Source organism: Patella vulgata, chromosome 2, assembly GCF_932274485.2.
Source record: "Patella vulgata chromosome 2, xgPatVulg1.2, whole genome shotgun sequence".
NCBI lineage: Eukaryota > Metazoa > Mollusca > Gastropoda > Patellidae > Patella > Patella vulgata.
The window spans coordinates 39,143,472-39,158,152 of NC_065880.2; the positions used below are offsets into that span (position 1 = coordinate 39,143,472).

General features: G+C 31.2%; 1 protein-coding gene across 1 annotated transcript in view; it reads left to right on the forward strand.

Moving 5' to 3' along the window:
* LOC126812288 (TGF-beta-activated kinase 1 and MAP3K7-binding protein 2) overlaps positions 1-14,090 on the forward strand; it is a 22,810-nt gene extending 8,720 nt beyond the window's left edge. Inside the window, exons 5-8 of the mRNA XM_050538589.2 lie at positions 412-508; positions 1,941-2,033; positions 2,713-2,913; positions 8,754-14,090. Of these exons, the coding sequence (XP_050394546.1) occupies positions 412-508; positions 1,941-2,033; positions 2,713-2,913; positions 8,754-8,761 (399 nt within the window). The 3' untranslated portion in view covers positions 8,762-14,090. The remainder of the gene's footprint in view (positions 1-411; positions 509-1,940; positions 2,034-2,712; positions 2,914-8,753) is intronic.
* The last annotated feature ends 591 nt before the right edge of the window (positions 14,091-14,681 follow it).

The window sequence follows — 14,681 nt, forward strand, 5'->3', positions numbered from 1 at the left end:
GAGCCTTACCACTGGAGAAATAGTTATCATTTAAATGGGAATAACTGAAGTGTACACTGACCAAAACAGAGCTTTAGTGACCTACACTGGCTCTCATTTGATTTCATTTTAAAGATTCTTTGTCAGACGTTTCTGTGTACTCCGATCTAGTTCAGAATTACACTTCAAGAAGAAATAAAGTTGACATCCCAACATCATAATCAATTCATCATTCAAGATTGAATAAAGTTGTAAATGTTAAAAGCCAACTAAAAAAATCTGTTACAAGAGGTCTTTAATTTTTTTTATTGTGTGACTGTTCTTTGTGATATTCCAGCTCAGAAGTATCATTTTTTTGAAAGCTTAAAATCTGTAGGACAAATACTGTCTGGCAGAAATCATTTCCCTAATTTCTGTGAATTTATGTTTTAGATTGAGGATGTAACTAAACTACGAGAGGAAAATAGACGTTTACAAACAGATATACAATGTATGGGTAATGAAGTGGACACGAAAAAGAATGGGCAAGGTATCAGTTTTTTTTTTATTTACATTTTCAAAATAAGACAGTCATTTAATTTTCTTGTTTAATTCCATTGACAAATTGTCTTTCACTGGGAAAACTTTTGTTGCAAGAATATTAATAACTGACTCTTGAGCCACACATGTGGTACATGTATGTTCCCTGAAAAATTGGCTGTCTTGTTTCATTCTGCAAATGACAGAAATAAATACTTAAACATACATTATGCAAGAGCTAAATCTGCCTATTGCAGATCTTTCACTAGGCCTGAAATGTTATCTAAATTATTAATTAGACATTAATTAACTTATGCAGACCATTATCAACTCTTGATGGCATTGCTAGCCTACGATGTTTATTGGATTATGTACCGATTTGCTGTTCAACTTCCATTCATAATTAAATAAAAAATGGATATGGATAATCAAGTATATGTTTTTTCTCCTACCGACTTTAGTAATGATGATCGAGGCCAGCCCCAATATTCAATCGCTAAAATCTCGGTTCACAGTGGATCAATTTGACTGAAATTTTCCGCAAATTGCCTTTGCATTATCTAGTTTTTAACTATTATAATGAGAATTGCCAGCTCTTTAACTAATCTCCCATAATGTATCTTTAAAGAAAGGCTCAATAAGTTTGAATAAGCCAGGCAATTTATATGATTTAGATATGGTCAGTCTATATTCAGGTCTAAAGATTGGGGTCATACTTTTTTATCTATTGTTGTTTGTCCAACCACAATTCTTCTAAAAGGGTTTTTATGATAAGTTTTTTAAAAACATAATTGGATTGTTGGGCTAGTCATACAAATCAACTTTGTTAAAATTCAGTTTGTTGCTACAATTTTTCACAAATTTACGATTCCAGTCAGTGAAACCTTTTAAAACACACTACAGGTTAGACTGTTTGAGATTTTTACTTCAAACTTATTCGTAGTTTTTGGCTAATTCTAAACTATTTTGAAATTCACAGTTACTGACCCAACATCAAAGCCTTTCCACACAGAGTTTTTGAGATTATTCTTTTCCAAACTCTATCGAGCTGTCCATAAAATTTATGTATTGTTTAATGGTCGAGAGCGAGACATTAAGTAATATATTGTAACAACAAGAGGGCTGTGAGGCCTGAGTGTTTTTACAATATATTACGCAATGTCGTAAGCTCGAGACCATTAAACAACTTAAAATACAGACACTTGCACATGCTTTGCAATGAAATACGTCACTCGGGTTTAATATTTTAACTAGTTACACTTGTCACATTGCTCGTACGATTATTTGAAATAATGGTAAGCCAAATGACTTCACATCTGTATTTTAAGCATAGTTATTGTCACTGACCCTGAAAATTTGAAAGCCACCACATTTAAAATGCGGCAAGTGACCTTATATTTGTTGCCTGGGTGATTCATATTATGAATGCTTCTTTCTTCCAGGTCCATTTAGTATAATTGATCCAATAGATCAGCAGAACTTCTTTAAAAATATGCCAACAGGTCCATCAGGCCCCATAGGTAGTCGACCGCCTCGTAAGTTCAATTTATTTATTATTATTATTAACAATATAGCTGGTGTCTTTTAGTTGTGAATTATCCCAAAAATAATTTTGATTTTTAGTCAGATGCTTATGATTCTGTTACATAATCAGTTTTCCTCAAACAACTGTTTCAGTAGTTGAAAAATCTGGAACAATTGACTGTGTTGCCAAAAGATATAGGAAATGGTGTTTATTCTGTTCTACTTTTCTGAGCTAACCAAGCTAATGAGCACAGACTCACACCATTCTGTTTGCCATGACAGACATTTTAAGTAGACAGATGCTATTCCTACACCACAGACAAGTGGATACATAAGACAACTGAAATTTTATGACTTCCAAAGTTATTTCAATATTGACATCACCAGAATTTTTTTGCTGAAAATCGGTAAAATATCGTTTTCAGTCTTAACATGATTTTTGGAATATAGTCAGTCTTAACATATTCAAATTAAAAAAATTTTCATAGAGTGTATGATGGGTTGATTAGCATGGTTTAATGTTTCACACATTCAGATGTTATAGGAGAGTTGTGCACCAATTGATTCAATTGAGTTCTTGAGAAATTGAGTATAAAAGTTATGAATTCCACAGAAATACTTAAGCCATTGATTTTGATAAACATTTATGTTGCTATTTTGTTGATCGTGTTGCCATGGTTGTTTTTACAGGTCCACCAGTTCCTCCTCCTCCTCACATTTCTACACCTCCTGGTAATATAGATATCAATCAAGTACCACCGGTGCCACCTCGTCAACCCTCTGCTGGTTCAGGGGATTCAGAAGAAGGAGAACAATGGAACTGTTCAGCTTGTACTTTCCTAAATCATCCAGCACTGAATAAGTGTGAATGCTGTGAAATGCCTAGGATAGGTATGGCACGCCCACATAATCATAATTCCCATGAACTATGCTACTGTCATGATCATTGATTCTTTCTTAATTACAAAAAATTGCAATTTGTGATGATCTGTTTAATAAATTATTATTATTCGCTACTTTCATACTAATTTGCATATTAATCAATTCTGATAGTAATTAAAGATTAACTGAATTAACAAAAATATTATATACACTTGTCACTTATTGTTCTGCTACCATTCTTTATTCGTTTTCCATTCAACATATTGTCTTTCATCTCATTATTTAAAAGCGGGGTACCAAGAACAGATTTTGTCTATCAAAATATTTCATGATATATTTTCCCATATGTTCAAATTTGATTTAAGCGTAAACGCATCATATTTAAAATGATACTGTTAAACAAGAAATAATTCTTAATAAAATTGATGTGTCTGGACGGGATTTGACATTAATGTACACTGAAATTATTGCATCTTCTCTTACAAAATTATGATGAAGTGACCTTTTGAACATAGAACTAATATCAGATAATTATGTCATTATTATGTTAACACAGGCTTTGATTAATTCATCTTATTATGTTATCACAGACTTTGATTAATCTTCATAGGTTCATTCTTTGTTTTGTGTGGTGTTAATGTTTGACGAAAAATGCCGATTTGCTTGTGGAACTATCTGTATTTCAATTTGTTATGTAACAAAATATAAATGTGTATTAAAATTAACACATTAATATTTTGCTTGCATTTATTTCGTTTTTTTACAGCCTCTGTAACAGTTTAAAACAAACTAATATTCTAAACATGTCACTTCCAAGAAGAATATAATCTTTCTAAAGATATGTCCTGAATATCTCACTTTTGCTATGATGTACTGGATTTCTATTTCTATTTATGTATCAGTAATATTATACTTTGGTAATGGACCACACAATTCTCAATTCAATTTTAATCCAAACCAATTTAATTGTGTTGAGTACTCTAAAATGCACATTTTAAAGCCAGCACTGTAAGTTTTGTTCATAAGATATGATATTTTTTTGTCATTGGGGTTTTAAACTACATATTAATCACCAAAAAAAATACCAGTTTTATTTACCAACTATGTTCCAAACTTGGCCCAAAAGCACGATATTAAAGGGTGCTGATGACAACAAAAGTCAAATTTTTTCAATTATGCCTGCATGGATTTTCATCAAATTTGGCATTCAGTTTTTTGGAAATTCTATAAGTTCATTATAAACGACATTTCAACACCAAAAACATTAAAAATATCTACTCAAAGTATTTTAAAATTTTTATTCATTATTTACCTGAAAACAAGATTTTGTGATTTTCGGTAAATTCTTTGAACGCATCCACAACATCTTTTAAAATACAACAATTCAGGTGTAAAAAGTAACTATTTACTTCAGTGCACTACTCCGCCGCTCTCAAAATCATTTTATACATTCAAAAATGGTAGTTTTAGATCATCAAAAAAAAGAAATTCAGCAATGTTGCAGTCGCGATAGACCTGAATGATCGCTTCTTAGAGGGAATTCCTTCTGAAGTGACGTCAATGGTCCAGTGCGAAACTGTTGCTGGAGACAGCCATGATCGTTTACTATGGATCATGTCACAGATGTGTACGACGTCATGATTTATTTGAGAACTGATCTAGGTCGTGGGAACCTTCTTGTTTGCTGGGTGGGTGGTATTTTACACATTCTTCATAAGATTTGTGTTGAAAAATTAGTGGGCAAGGGGGGGGGGGGGGATGGCTGAATGGTAAGCATGTGTGTGCTGTATCATAAGGCCTGTCATTGAGTCAACTGGCGTGGTTTCGAATCCCCGGTTGTACGTGACAAGGATTAGGGTCGCCTGTCCAACCTCATGGGTTTCTCTGGGTCGCCCGGTTTCCTCCCACTTCCTCCCTACGCGCACGTTAGTGTTTATCTTAGACTAGTCAACACCTTTAATTTTTAGTTCTTTGGGATTTGATAAATAAATAGCAACTTGATTTGCATGAACAATGTTTTGTTTACAATTGTTTAAATTTTTGGAACTGAAAGCTATTGAGGAGAGCAACTAAGTACTTTTTGTTTTTATACGCCCACATTTTCATGTGGACGTATATTGTTGTCGCCCCTGTCCCTCTGTCAACAATTGTTTGTGGACACTCTACAGGTCACAATTTTTATCTGATTTCACCGAAACTTGAAATATAGGTTTATCCCCCTATGATCTTGATTACTTTCAATATTCGCATGTATCGGATCGTAACTTTATAGTTTATGGCCCCTGATTGTACCAAAAATTGCATTTTTAGCTTGTGGACCTATAGAGGTCACAATTTTTATCTAATTTTGTTGACATTTGAAATGTAAGGTTATAACCCAAAGATCTTGGTTTCTTTCGATATTCGTGCTGCGTGCATATCGGACTATAACTTCCTGATTTATGGCCCCTGATTGTATGAAAAATCATGTTTTTTAGCTTGTGGACCCTATGGAGGTCACAATTTTATTCCGATTTAAAAAAATATATCACCGTTACACCTTAATGACTGGTGAGTTCGATTTCGTGAGAATCGGACCAAAACTGCCGGACAAAATGGCCGCCCCTCGAACGCAAACAGTGTAAAAAATATAGTATATCAAGGTTGTGGTCAGTTGTGGACCCTCTAGAGCTCAGAATTTTGATCCAATTTTGATAAAACTTAAAATACATGTTTATAACCCAAACTTCCTGAATTATGGCCCTTGACTGTACGAAAAATCGTGTTTTTAGCTTGTGGTCCCTCTAGAGGTCACAATTATTATCGTTACACCGTAATGATGGTTGAGTAGGAATTTCGTGATAATCGGACCAAAACTGACGGACAAAATGGCTGCCCCTCGTATAATGCAAATGGTGTAAATATGTGGTATATCAAGGTTGTAGACCCGCTAGAGGTCACAATTTATTTTCCGGTATAATGCAAACTTAAATTTATGCTTATATCATAAAGGTCTTGGTTCCTTTCAATATTCGCACATATCGGAATGGTAACTATGGCCCTTGATCGTATGAAAAATTGCGTTTTAAGTTTGTGGTCCCTCTAGAGTTAACAATTTTTATCCAATTTAAAAAACCTTTTGAATATATCACCGTTTCACCCTAATGATGGTTGAGTTCGAAAATCGGACCAAAACTGCTAGACAAAATGGCCTCCCCTCGTACGCTAATAGTGTAAAAATATGGTATATCAAGATTGTGGACTCTCTAGAGGTCACAATTTTCACCCGATTTTGATAAAACTTGAAATGCATGTTTATAACCCAAAGATTTTGTTCCTTTTGATATTCGCGCATATCGGATCATAATTTCCTGAATTATGGCCCCTGATTGTGCCTCTAGAGGTCACAATTATTATCTGATTTATAAAAAGTTTCAATATATCACCATTACACCGTAATGTTGGTTGGGTTCGAATTTCGTAAAAATCGGTCGAAAACTGCCAGACAAAATGGCCGCCCCTGTACACAAATAGTGTAAACATCTGGTATATCAAGGTTCTAGACCCTCTAGAGGTCACAATTTTGATCCGATTTTAATGAAACTTGAAATGCATGTTTATAACCCAAAGATCTTGGTTCCTGTCGATATTCTCACATATCTGATCGTACCTTCCTGAATTATGGCCCTTGATGTTACGACAAATTTCTTTTTGTTTAGCTTGTTCTCTATCCATCTCTTGAAAAATGTGGGCGTATCCTGCCTGGAAGCCGCTGGTTAAATTGTTTTTTTCCTCAATATGTGTTCCCAAACAACAAAAATTCAGATTTGAATGAGCTTATTAATAAACAATTTAATGACAAATGGCTAATAATATATAGTAAAAGTTGTGTAATTAATTGCAACTAAAGCTATTTTATTTTGTTGGATTCGGTGAGGTCAGAACCAAAAGTTAGCAACAGTATCTAGCATTACTATTAATCCTGAGGTCTCTAATTCTGAGATAACAAAATTACACACTGAAATATATATTAAATCTGTTTTCATGCTTATGATTACATCTTAGCTGATAATTCAACATTTGACTCTTTGTATTGACCTCAATCAAATTACTGACATCTTAACTTTAATTTAAAGCAAATGAACACTTAAGTATTGAGCCAACACTTTTGGTACTTTAGTTTTTTGGGAATGTAAAAAGTTTTTATATTATTGAAAGCCTGAACAAGATCTGATATTTCAACACATCATCGTTCTGTGAGTAACACAAGTGTTATTTCAATCAAACTAGTGTTATCCACTGTTGATAACAAAGAAAATGAAGACTCAACATCGCCCATATTGGCTTGGCATCAAAGGTCTAAAACATTGGCTAAAAGCATTATTTAGGACAAATCTAAGAATTAAACTTGTATTATGTTGATGTTACACTAACACTAATTTGGACATCACCCATTATATTATATATTTTATTTTAAAATGATTTTGTATACAAACCAATGCTGTAAGCTTAAAGAAAAAAATATTTACAGATATATTTTTAACATATATAATACCTGCAGAAAGTCCATGTACATTTGTACATTCTATTTTTATTATACAAAAACCTATTTCACATTGCACTTTCTATTGCAGTTTTGCTACTAATCATCTTTATATTTTATTATCTAAAACTGTGCACACAAATGCTTATATTCACTTCTAACATGACATACAAAGCTCAATTGGTTACAAATCTTTTTTTGCTAGCCAAAACACAATTTTTCCTCTATTGGCAATCTGCAGGTGAACATAACATTTTTATAGAAAAACAGAATAATTTTACAAATATAAACTTTTTTTTTTTTAAACTGTATATGGTTCAAAGTTAAGCAAGAGCATGTTTTATCAGAAGTGAATTTAGGTACAGTTATGAAAATAACTCTTTTTCTGTGGATGTCAGTGGTGCTTTTCAACTTCACCTGCTTTTTATCTTGGCTTGCAAGTGTTTATCTTTGTTTTTATGGAGTCCTGGCTATATTGGGAGTATAATTAAACAGGTTAAAATTCTTTAAAAGGAATTAGAAACTTCTTTGCACTAATAGTAATAATAAAATGTATTCTTAACAGTGCAGGCATTTGATCACAGTCGACTGTATATAAACACAAGTGAACAGTGTGCATGATTGTAGTCTGTATTATTGTGTCTTAGTAGTGTATTATTGTTAACCAAAGTATCAATAATTCCAGACATTAGCGAGTATTAGTCTAGACAAAATAGCATCCATTGAGTATATGGTAGCTTGATATTTGCGTATACAGTTCAATTTTCTCAATCCACCAGTTAACAATGTACATTTAAAATAAAATGTGACCATCAATTTCTCTCACAACCAATCATAAGACATACAAGAATATCAGTATGATCTTCGACACTATGCAAATTTAGTGGTATTTTGTCCATACTAGATTTATTGCAGTAGAGGTAGAGATAATATTGACTAGCATGTTAACCTTTGAGAAATTATACTCTCAAATGACTTACTTTCAAGGCTTGGAAATAAACAGACAATGTCAGGCAAATATTCAGGCTTTGTCAGGCACAATCCCTCCATCTAAAACATTTTGAGTACATGTCTGGCATAAAGTTCAAAATGTCATATACTTGTTCATTATTTCAAGGCCTGGCTATAAGAATCGAATATTATGCATAATGATTCATAGAAATAAAATTTTAAACAGGGATGAAGTAAGTGGTTTACCTTTCACAGATAATCATCTTATGGTAGATCTTTTTTTTTTTTACTTTGCAGCAGGTTAAAGTTTTGTGTTTCTCTTTTTCCCTTCATAATTTTATTTCATTTTATCATATGTGTTTTTGTTTCTTCGTAGGTTCTTGATGTTGTGGCTGTTTGCACTTGATCTGCCTAGGGTGGCCTGGTTACCTAACATCCTTATCAAGGTGTGCATGGTACTACCCTTCCAAAACTGGCATGCTTGTTATCTTTATTTCATTTAAATATACATCAGTGTAGGGACGAGGATAGAATTTAAGAAAAATAGTTGATACAAAATGATGGAATTAAGAATCAATTTTTATAAAATTGTTAATTTTTTTCATGTATATTTTTTATCAGTGATTGTCATCTTTTGTTATTCATATTTTTGAAGATTTTCATATTTTTGATCAATTAATTGCTTTGATTTCGTACACTTGTGTAGTAATTGTGTGATAATGTCATTGATCTCATATAACATGTTGTCACACTCCATCAAATAATACCATTTCCCCTAGTTTACTACTCTGTGAATTCTTTCCAATAAAAGTTAGCCTATATTCTAAATTTTATTGATGAAATTTTGTTAACAAGTATATTATGTAGATCACCATGGTGTTAGTTTAAATAGTAGAAACCTCAGCTTTGGTAATGGATCATTGTGGAAAGGCTTATTAGATTCAATTACTGTAAGACATGAATTCATTGTTTGCATGAAATTATCGCAAAAAATTTGCCCATGAACTGAGATTGCATTAATTTCATGACACATAACCTATTGCAATTTAATATTTGGCATAATTTTCATGACACAGGTTAGTCCACCATAGACCTTTAATTTTATAGCACAATAACTTCATGTATTACAGTATTATTTTTCATGATCAAGTATTATTACAATCATATACATGTATTGGGATTCTTTCTGAGTTATAAAATTATATTAAGATACATTAGATGAATGATGCTTAAAAGCATGAATAATAATTACGTAAATATATATAGCATGGATATTTGTGCATATTGGTACATCCAGGTCATATCTAAATGTTGATGCATTATTTCCATGCTCCTATTAAACTACCTGTATCATGAATGTTACAATATTCATTCCATCCTAAATGCAGTAATATGTAAAAAGAAAGTGCCTTGATAAAAGTTCATACAACAGCATTTTCGAAAGCCAATCATCAGACATTAATGATGTGACAAAATTATTTGGTTAATGATTTCAGATGGGATATCCACATGTAGTATAAAATGGTTGTAATACCCTGTAGCTGAATGTACAAATCTATGAATTATGTTTATTATTAGAATTTTAAGATATTGCCTTGGGTAAAATGACTGTCAAAACTTTAAGTACCTTGTCAAAACAAGATATAATTGTGCATGCATGTGGTTCATTTTTTTCTTTACCAGGAATATAGAAATAAAGGAATAATCAGACCTTTTGCTAAACATCAGTGAAAATTTACCAGAAAAGGATTGTTTGAATTTTAACTCTTAAGTACTTGATGTATATTTAATCTGAATTATTAGAATGATATAGCAGATATATTTCATATAGAAATTTCGTTGTAAACAGTTAAAGATAAATTAATAGTTATCTGTTCAAAATGGGTTTTACTTTTTTTGCTCAATGCAAAATATACACATACACTGTTTTCTAGAATATATTGTATAGTTTATTTGTAATATATTAATTGATTATTAATTATGTATAATAATAAGCATCATAGGCTGTGTTTTGTTTTAATTGTGTTAGTGCCAAAGTAGGGTTCTGTTCAGAAAGATAAGTAATGAGGTAGATAATTACATAATTTCTTAATAGAAAAATGTTGTTTAATCAGATGGACATATCAAATACACACTCTTTTATTATTAACTTTCATTCATTCAGATATTTAAAAAAAAAATGGATCTTTTCTACCATAAATTTCGTAAACACTTGAAAAAAGTGTTGCTTTGACTTTCTAATGTTCTTGCAGTTGTACACAGTTTCTGATGCTCTCATGTAGGGATATATTATTCATACATCCACTTCCTAATTCTTTTTTTTATATCTGATTTTTTCTAACTGAACATTCGAAACCAAGATAATGCTACATTTATAGAGGCATTATATAATAAGAGCTAAATCTGCCTATTGAAGATCGTTTTCAAATTTTATTTAAAGATACATTATGGGACATTAGATAAAGAGCTGGCAGTTCTCACAATAATAGTTAAAAACTAGATAATGTGAAGGGAATTTGCTGAAAATTTTAGTCAAAATTGATCCACTCTGGACCAAGATTTTACCGATTGAATTTTCAGTCTAGCCTTGATCATCATTACTAAAGACGGTATAATACAAACCATAGTCTCGATTATCCATTTCATGATTAAATCATGAATGTAAGTTTAGCAGCAAATCGGTTCCTAATTCAATAAATATTGCAAGCTGGCGTTGACATCGAAGAGTTAATTATGGTCTGGATAAGTTAATTAATGTCTAATTAATAATTTAGATAACATTTCAGGCCTAAAAAAAGATCTGCAATAGGCAGATTTAGCTCTTGCATAATTTATGTTTAAGTTATTATTTAGACGTTTATTCACATGACAAGCCCATAACCAACACTCTAGACTATCGGATGGCTGAGATATTGAAATTTTAAATGGATACCGATAATCAAGACTTTGTTTATTATCAAAGCAATGGTGTTTGACAATCAAGACTATTTAACTTATATCGTGTCAAAACTTCAAACTCTCATAACTTTTGCTCAGAAAAAAGTAATTTGACTGAATTTTCAATATATTCATTTCTTATGATCTATTTTTGAACTATAGCAAGAATGACCAGCTCTTTATCTAAATCTTGCATAATGCTTCCTTAAATGGCACTTATAATTTTTAGTAAAAATCTGTCCATTGTTTCAGTTCAGACTAGTCTAAAACAAAAGATTTACCACACTTAGCTTGTCAGTTGAGATGCCCTGATGATCAGTCTGAAATTGGATTTGTGTACTTTATTTTCTGTAAAAACTATTTATTACTACACCCATCTCATGAAACAGGAGTTGATATTTTTGTTGCACTTAAAAGTAACACTCATTAGTTGAATTTTGTTGGTTAATTTTCATTAGATACTGTAGTTAGAATTAGTCTTTAATAATTATTAAAGTGTAGAGAAACCAATAGATAACATTATTGTACAGACCGACCACAAAGTCTTGTCTTTCCAGGATTGTGCTTCTACTTAAAATTATATTATGACCATGTAATTGTTACCTCTACTTTTGCAGTGAAATTTAGATTGCTAATCTGAGCAAATTTCTGATTACCCTTATTATGGTTTTATGTTGCTTTGTGCAGTATGGTGATCCTGGGTTCAGACAAAGTGGAATATTCAATTTAAATATGATATGTATAAAACTCGAGTTATATTGCTTAAACCTATAATATATCATCCTGTACTGACAAGACTTTTGGGAAAGCCTGTACATTTTAAATTTATATTTATTTAAATTATAAACTAGTGTTATTTATTTTCTGTATGTGTGAGAATTTGATAATATACTGGTAGTTTTAACCAGGTTGTTGAAGAGTTAGCGGAAACATTAAAATTTATTTAAATCCTTGTTTAAAGTTAACGTACACCTTATATAAATATACATGTCTCAATATTTAAAAAGTTACCTTTTGAAATATAACAATTATTTAATGAACTAAATAAAGGTCATTCAAAAAGATGATTGTTTAAGAACTGTTGATTAGATACAAAAGCTGTTAAACTTCTGCTTTAATAAATTAAAGCTTGGTCACCATACAAAAAACTACCATTTAAGTTATGAAGACAAAGATTTTTAAAAAATATCTGTTTTATTCTTTATGCTCAGTATTAGTAAGTCTTGAAAGTAGTATGAGCTTTCTTTTCATTGATGGTAAATTGAAACAGGTTAAATTATGGTTTTTTTTATGGTGCCGTTTCTGGGCATATACAGAATTTGCATTTGGGGTGACTTATTATGTAGATATAATTTTGTTTAAACAATTTCATAGAATAGGCTACTTTTATAGTTATAGAACTGTTAGCAGAAATTATTGTTTATTTGTAAAGTGTAAAGAAGATATATGTGCAATATAAGATTTAAGAACTTATTGATTGATCACATATGGTATGCAAACAGAAGGTTTTATATCGCATTCATTATAAAAAATAAAAGAAAAATATTTCCATTTCATCATTAGAACTTTCATTAGGGTAATATTTTTATTCTCGAAATTTTTTAAATTAAAACATTTAACATGTCTAATTATAATATTATCAGTATTACTAACCTTTGTCTCTAACAATTTTTAGAAATTGGCTAACTGAAAATTCAATCTCTACCATGACTATAGAACATTTTGAATACTATACATTCAATTTTTCCAATGAATGTAAAGGACAAGTAATTGAAATTGAAGTTCATTGAAGTTATCTTAAAGAAAAAATGTTTCTTCTAAGTCATAAAAAAATGAGTTTGACTTTCAATTTGGCTTGTGTGTTAATTATGTTTTAGTTTTGAACTGCAATATTTTATTAGGGGATTATAAAAATAAGAAAACCAAAATAATTAATTACTTATACCTATATCACTTATTATTTAGTAGTCAATGTTGATTTGACAATGGGTATCTTTCCTTACATTTCTCTTAATCTCACCTCTGTTTCTTATACTGCTGGATCATGTATATTTGGGTGTAGTAAAATTAGAGGTATATTGTTCAATATAGCTCTGAATAAAATTTGTTAAAATTATTTATATAACCATTTTGTAGATCTTTTTCTCTGTAATATCTGCCTTTTTACTAATCATTCAATAACTTGTTTTTAATCGAGTGTGATTTGTTACTGCTAATTTGTTATAAAGAGTGTATAAACTCATCCTATACTGTTATTAATATAGAATTATATATAACTTGTATATATATATTTATATATATGATTGACATTATACATATAATAATGTATGTGATTTTGAAATGTGTGGTTCTTGGACAGAAATATTGTTTCATGACTGTAGCAGAATTGTGCCATATAAATTTGAACGTGGCAGAACAAAAGTTTTGAGACAACTTAATGTACATTTAATTATTTACATTAAATATACTTGACAATCTGTGTATGAAAGTTGATTTTTTTTTTTTTTTTTTGATAAAAAAATTAATTAGCTTATGCAAAGTAAGGTTTATGATTGATTACATTACATACATCTTTTTGATGCTAAAAATAGTATAATAGTACAATATTTGTGCATTGATATGCAAGTGCCTATTGCTGGTATGGTTTTATGTGATGGCTCTTTAGCTATATAAAAAAGATGTGCTATATTATTTGTATCAAACTGTGAATATTGTTTATGATAATACTGTAATATAAAATCCCACATTGTGAATAATAAAGCTGTCTGCCCAATCATCGTTGATTTTGTTGTTGATGTTTTCTTGCAGACTGGAGATTTCTGTAAATGATTCAACATTGTCAACACTAAATCAATAGATTATTAAAATTGAAGTCTTTTTACATCAGTTAAGTAATTTTGATTTTTGGCGATGGCCGAATGGTTAGCATGCGCGTGCTGTATCATACGGTCTGTCATTAAGTCAACTGGGGGGGGTTTTGATTCCCCAGTTGTACGTGACGAGGAGTAGGGTCGCCTGTCCAACCTCGTGGGTTTTCTCTGGGTCCTCCGATTTCCTCCCACTGCTAAAAAATGAACTGTGTGTTAGTCCCGAAATGACCTAGTTTGTGTTGAGTGGACATTAAACCCCATTTCTCTCTCTCTCTCCTGAATAACATAGGTCTATCAGTCCAAAAATGGTTACAGTCCATTCAGTATTTCCGAAGATATGATGAACTGGAAATGTCCCAATGGGCATCTTTTTCACCCGATTGAATCTAAGACAGGCAGATCATCTATTGTTTGTCTCAGTGGTACAGATTGTCTATCAACTGGGTTATGCACCAGACCTCAGTTTATAAATAGATAAATGGACAGCTTTGGCATGA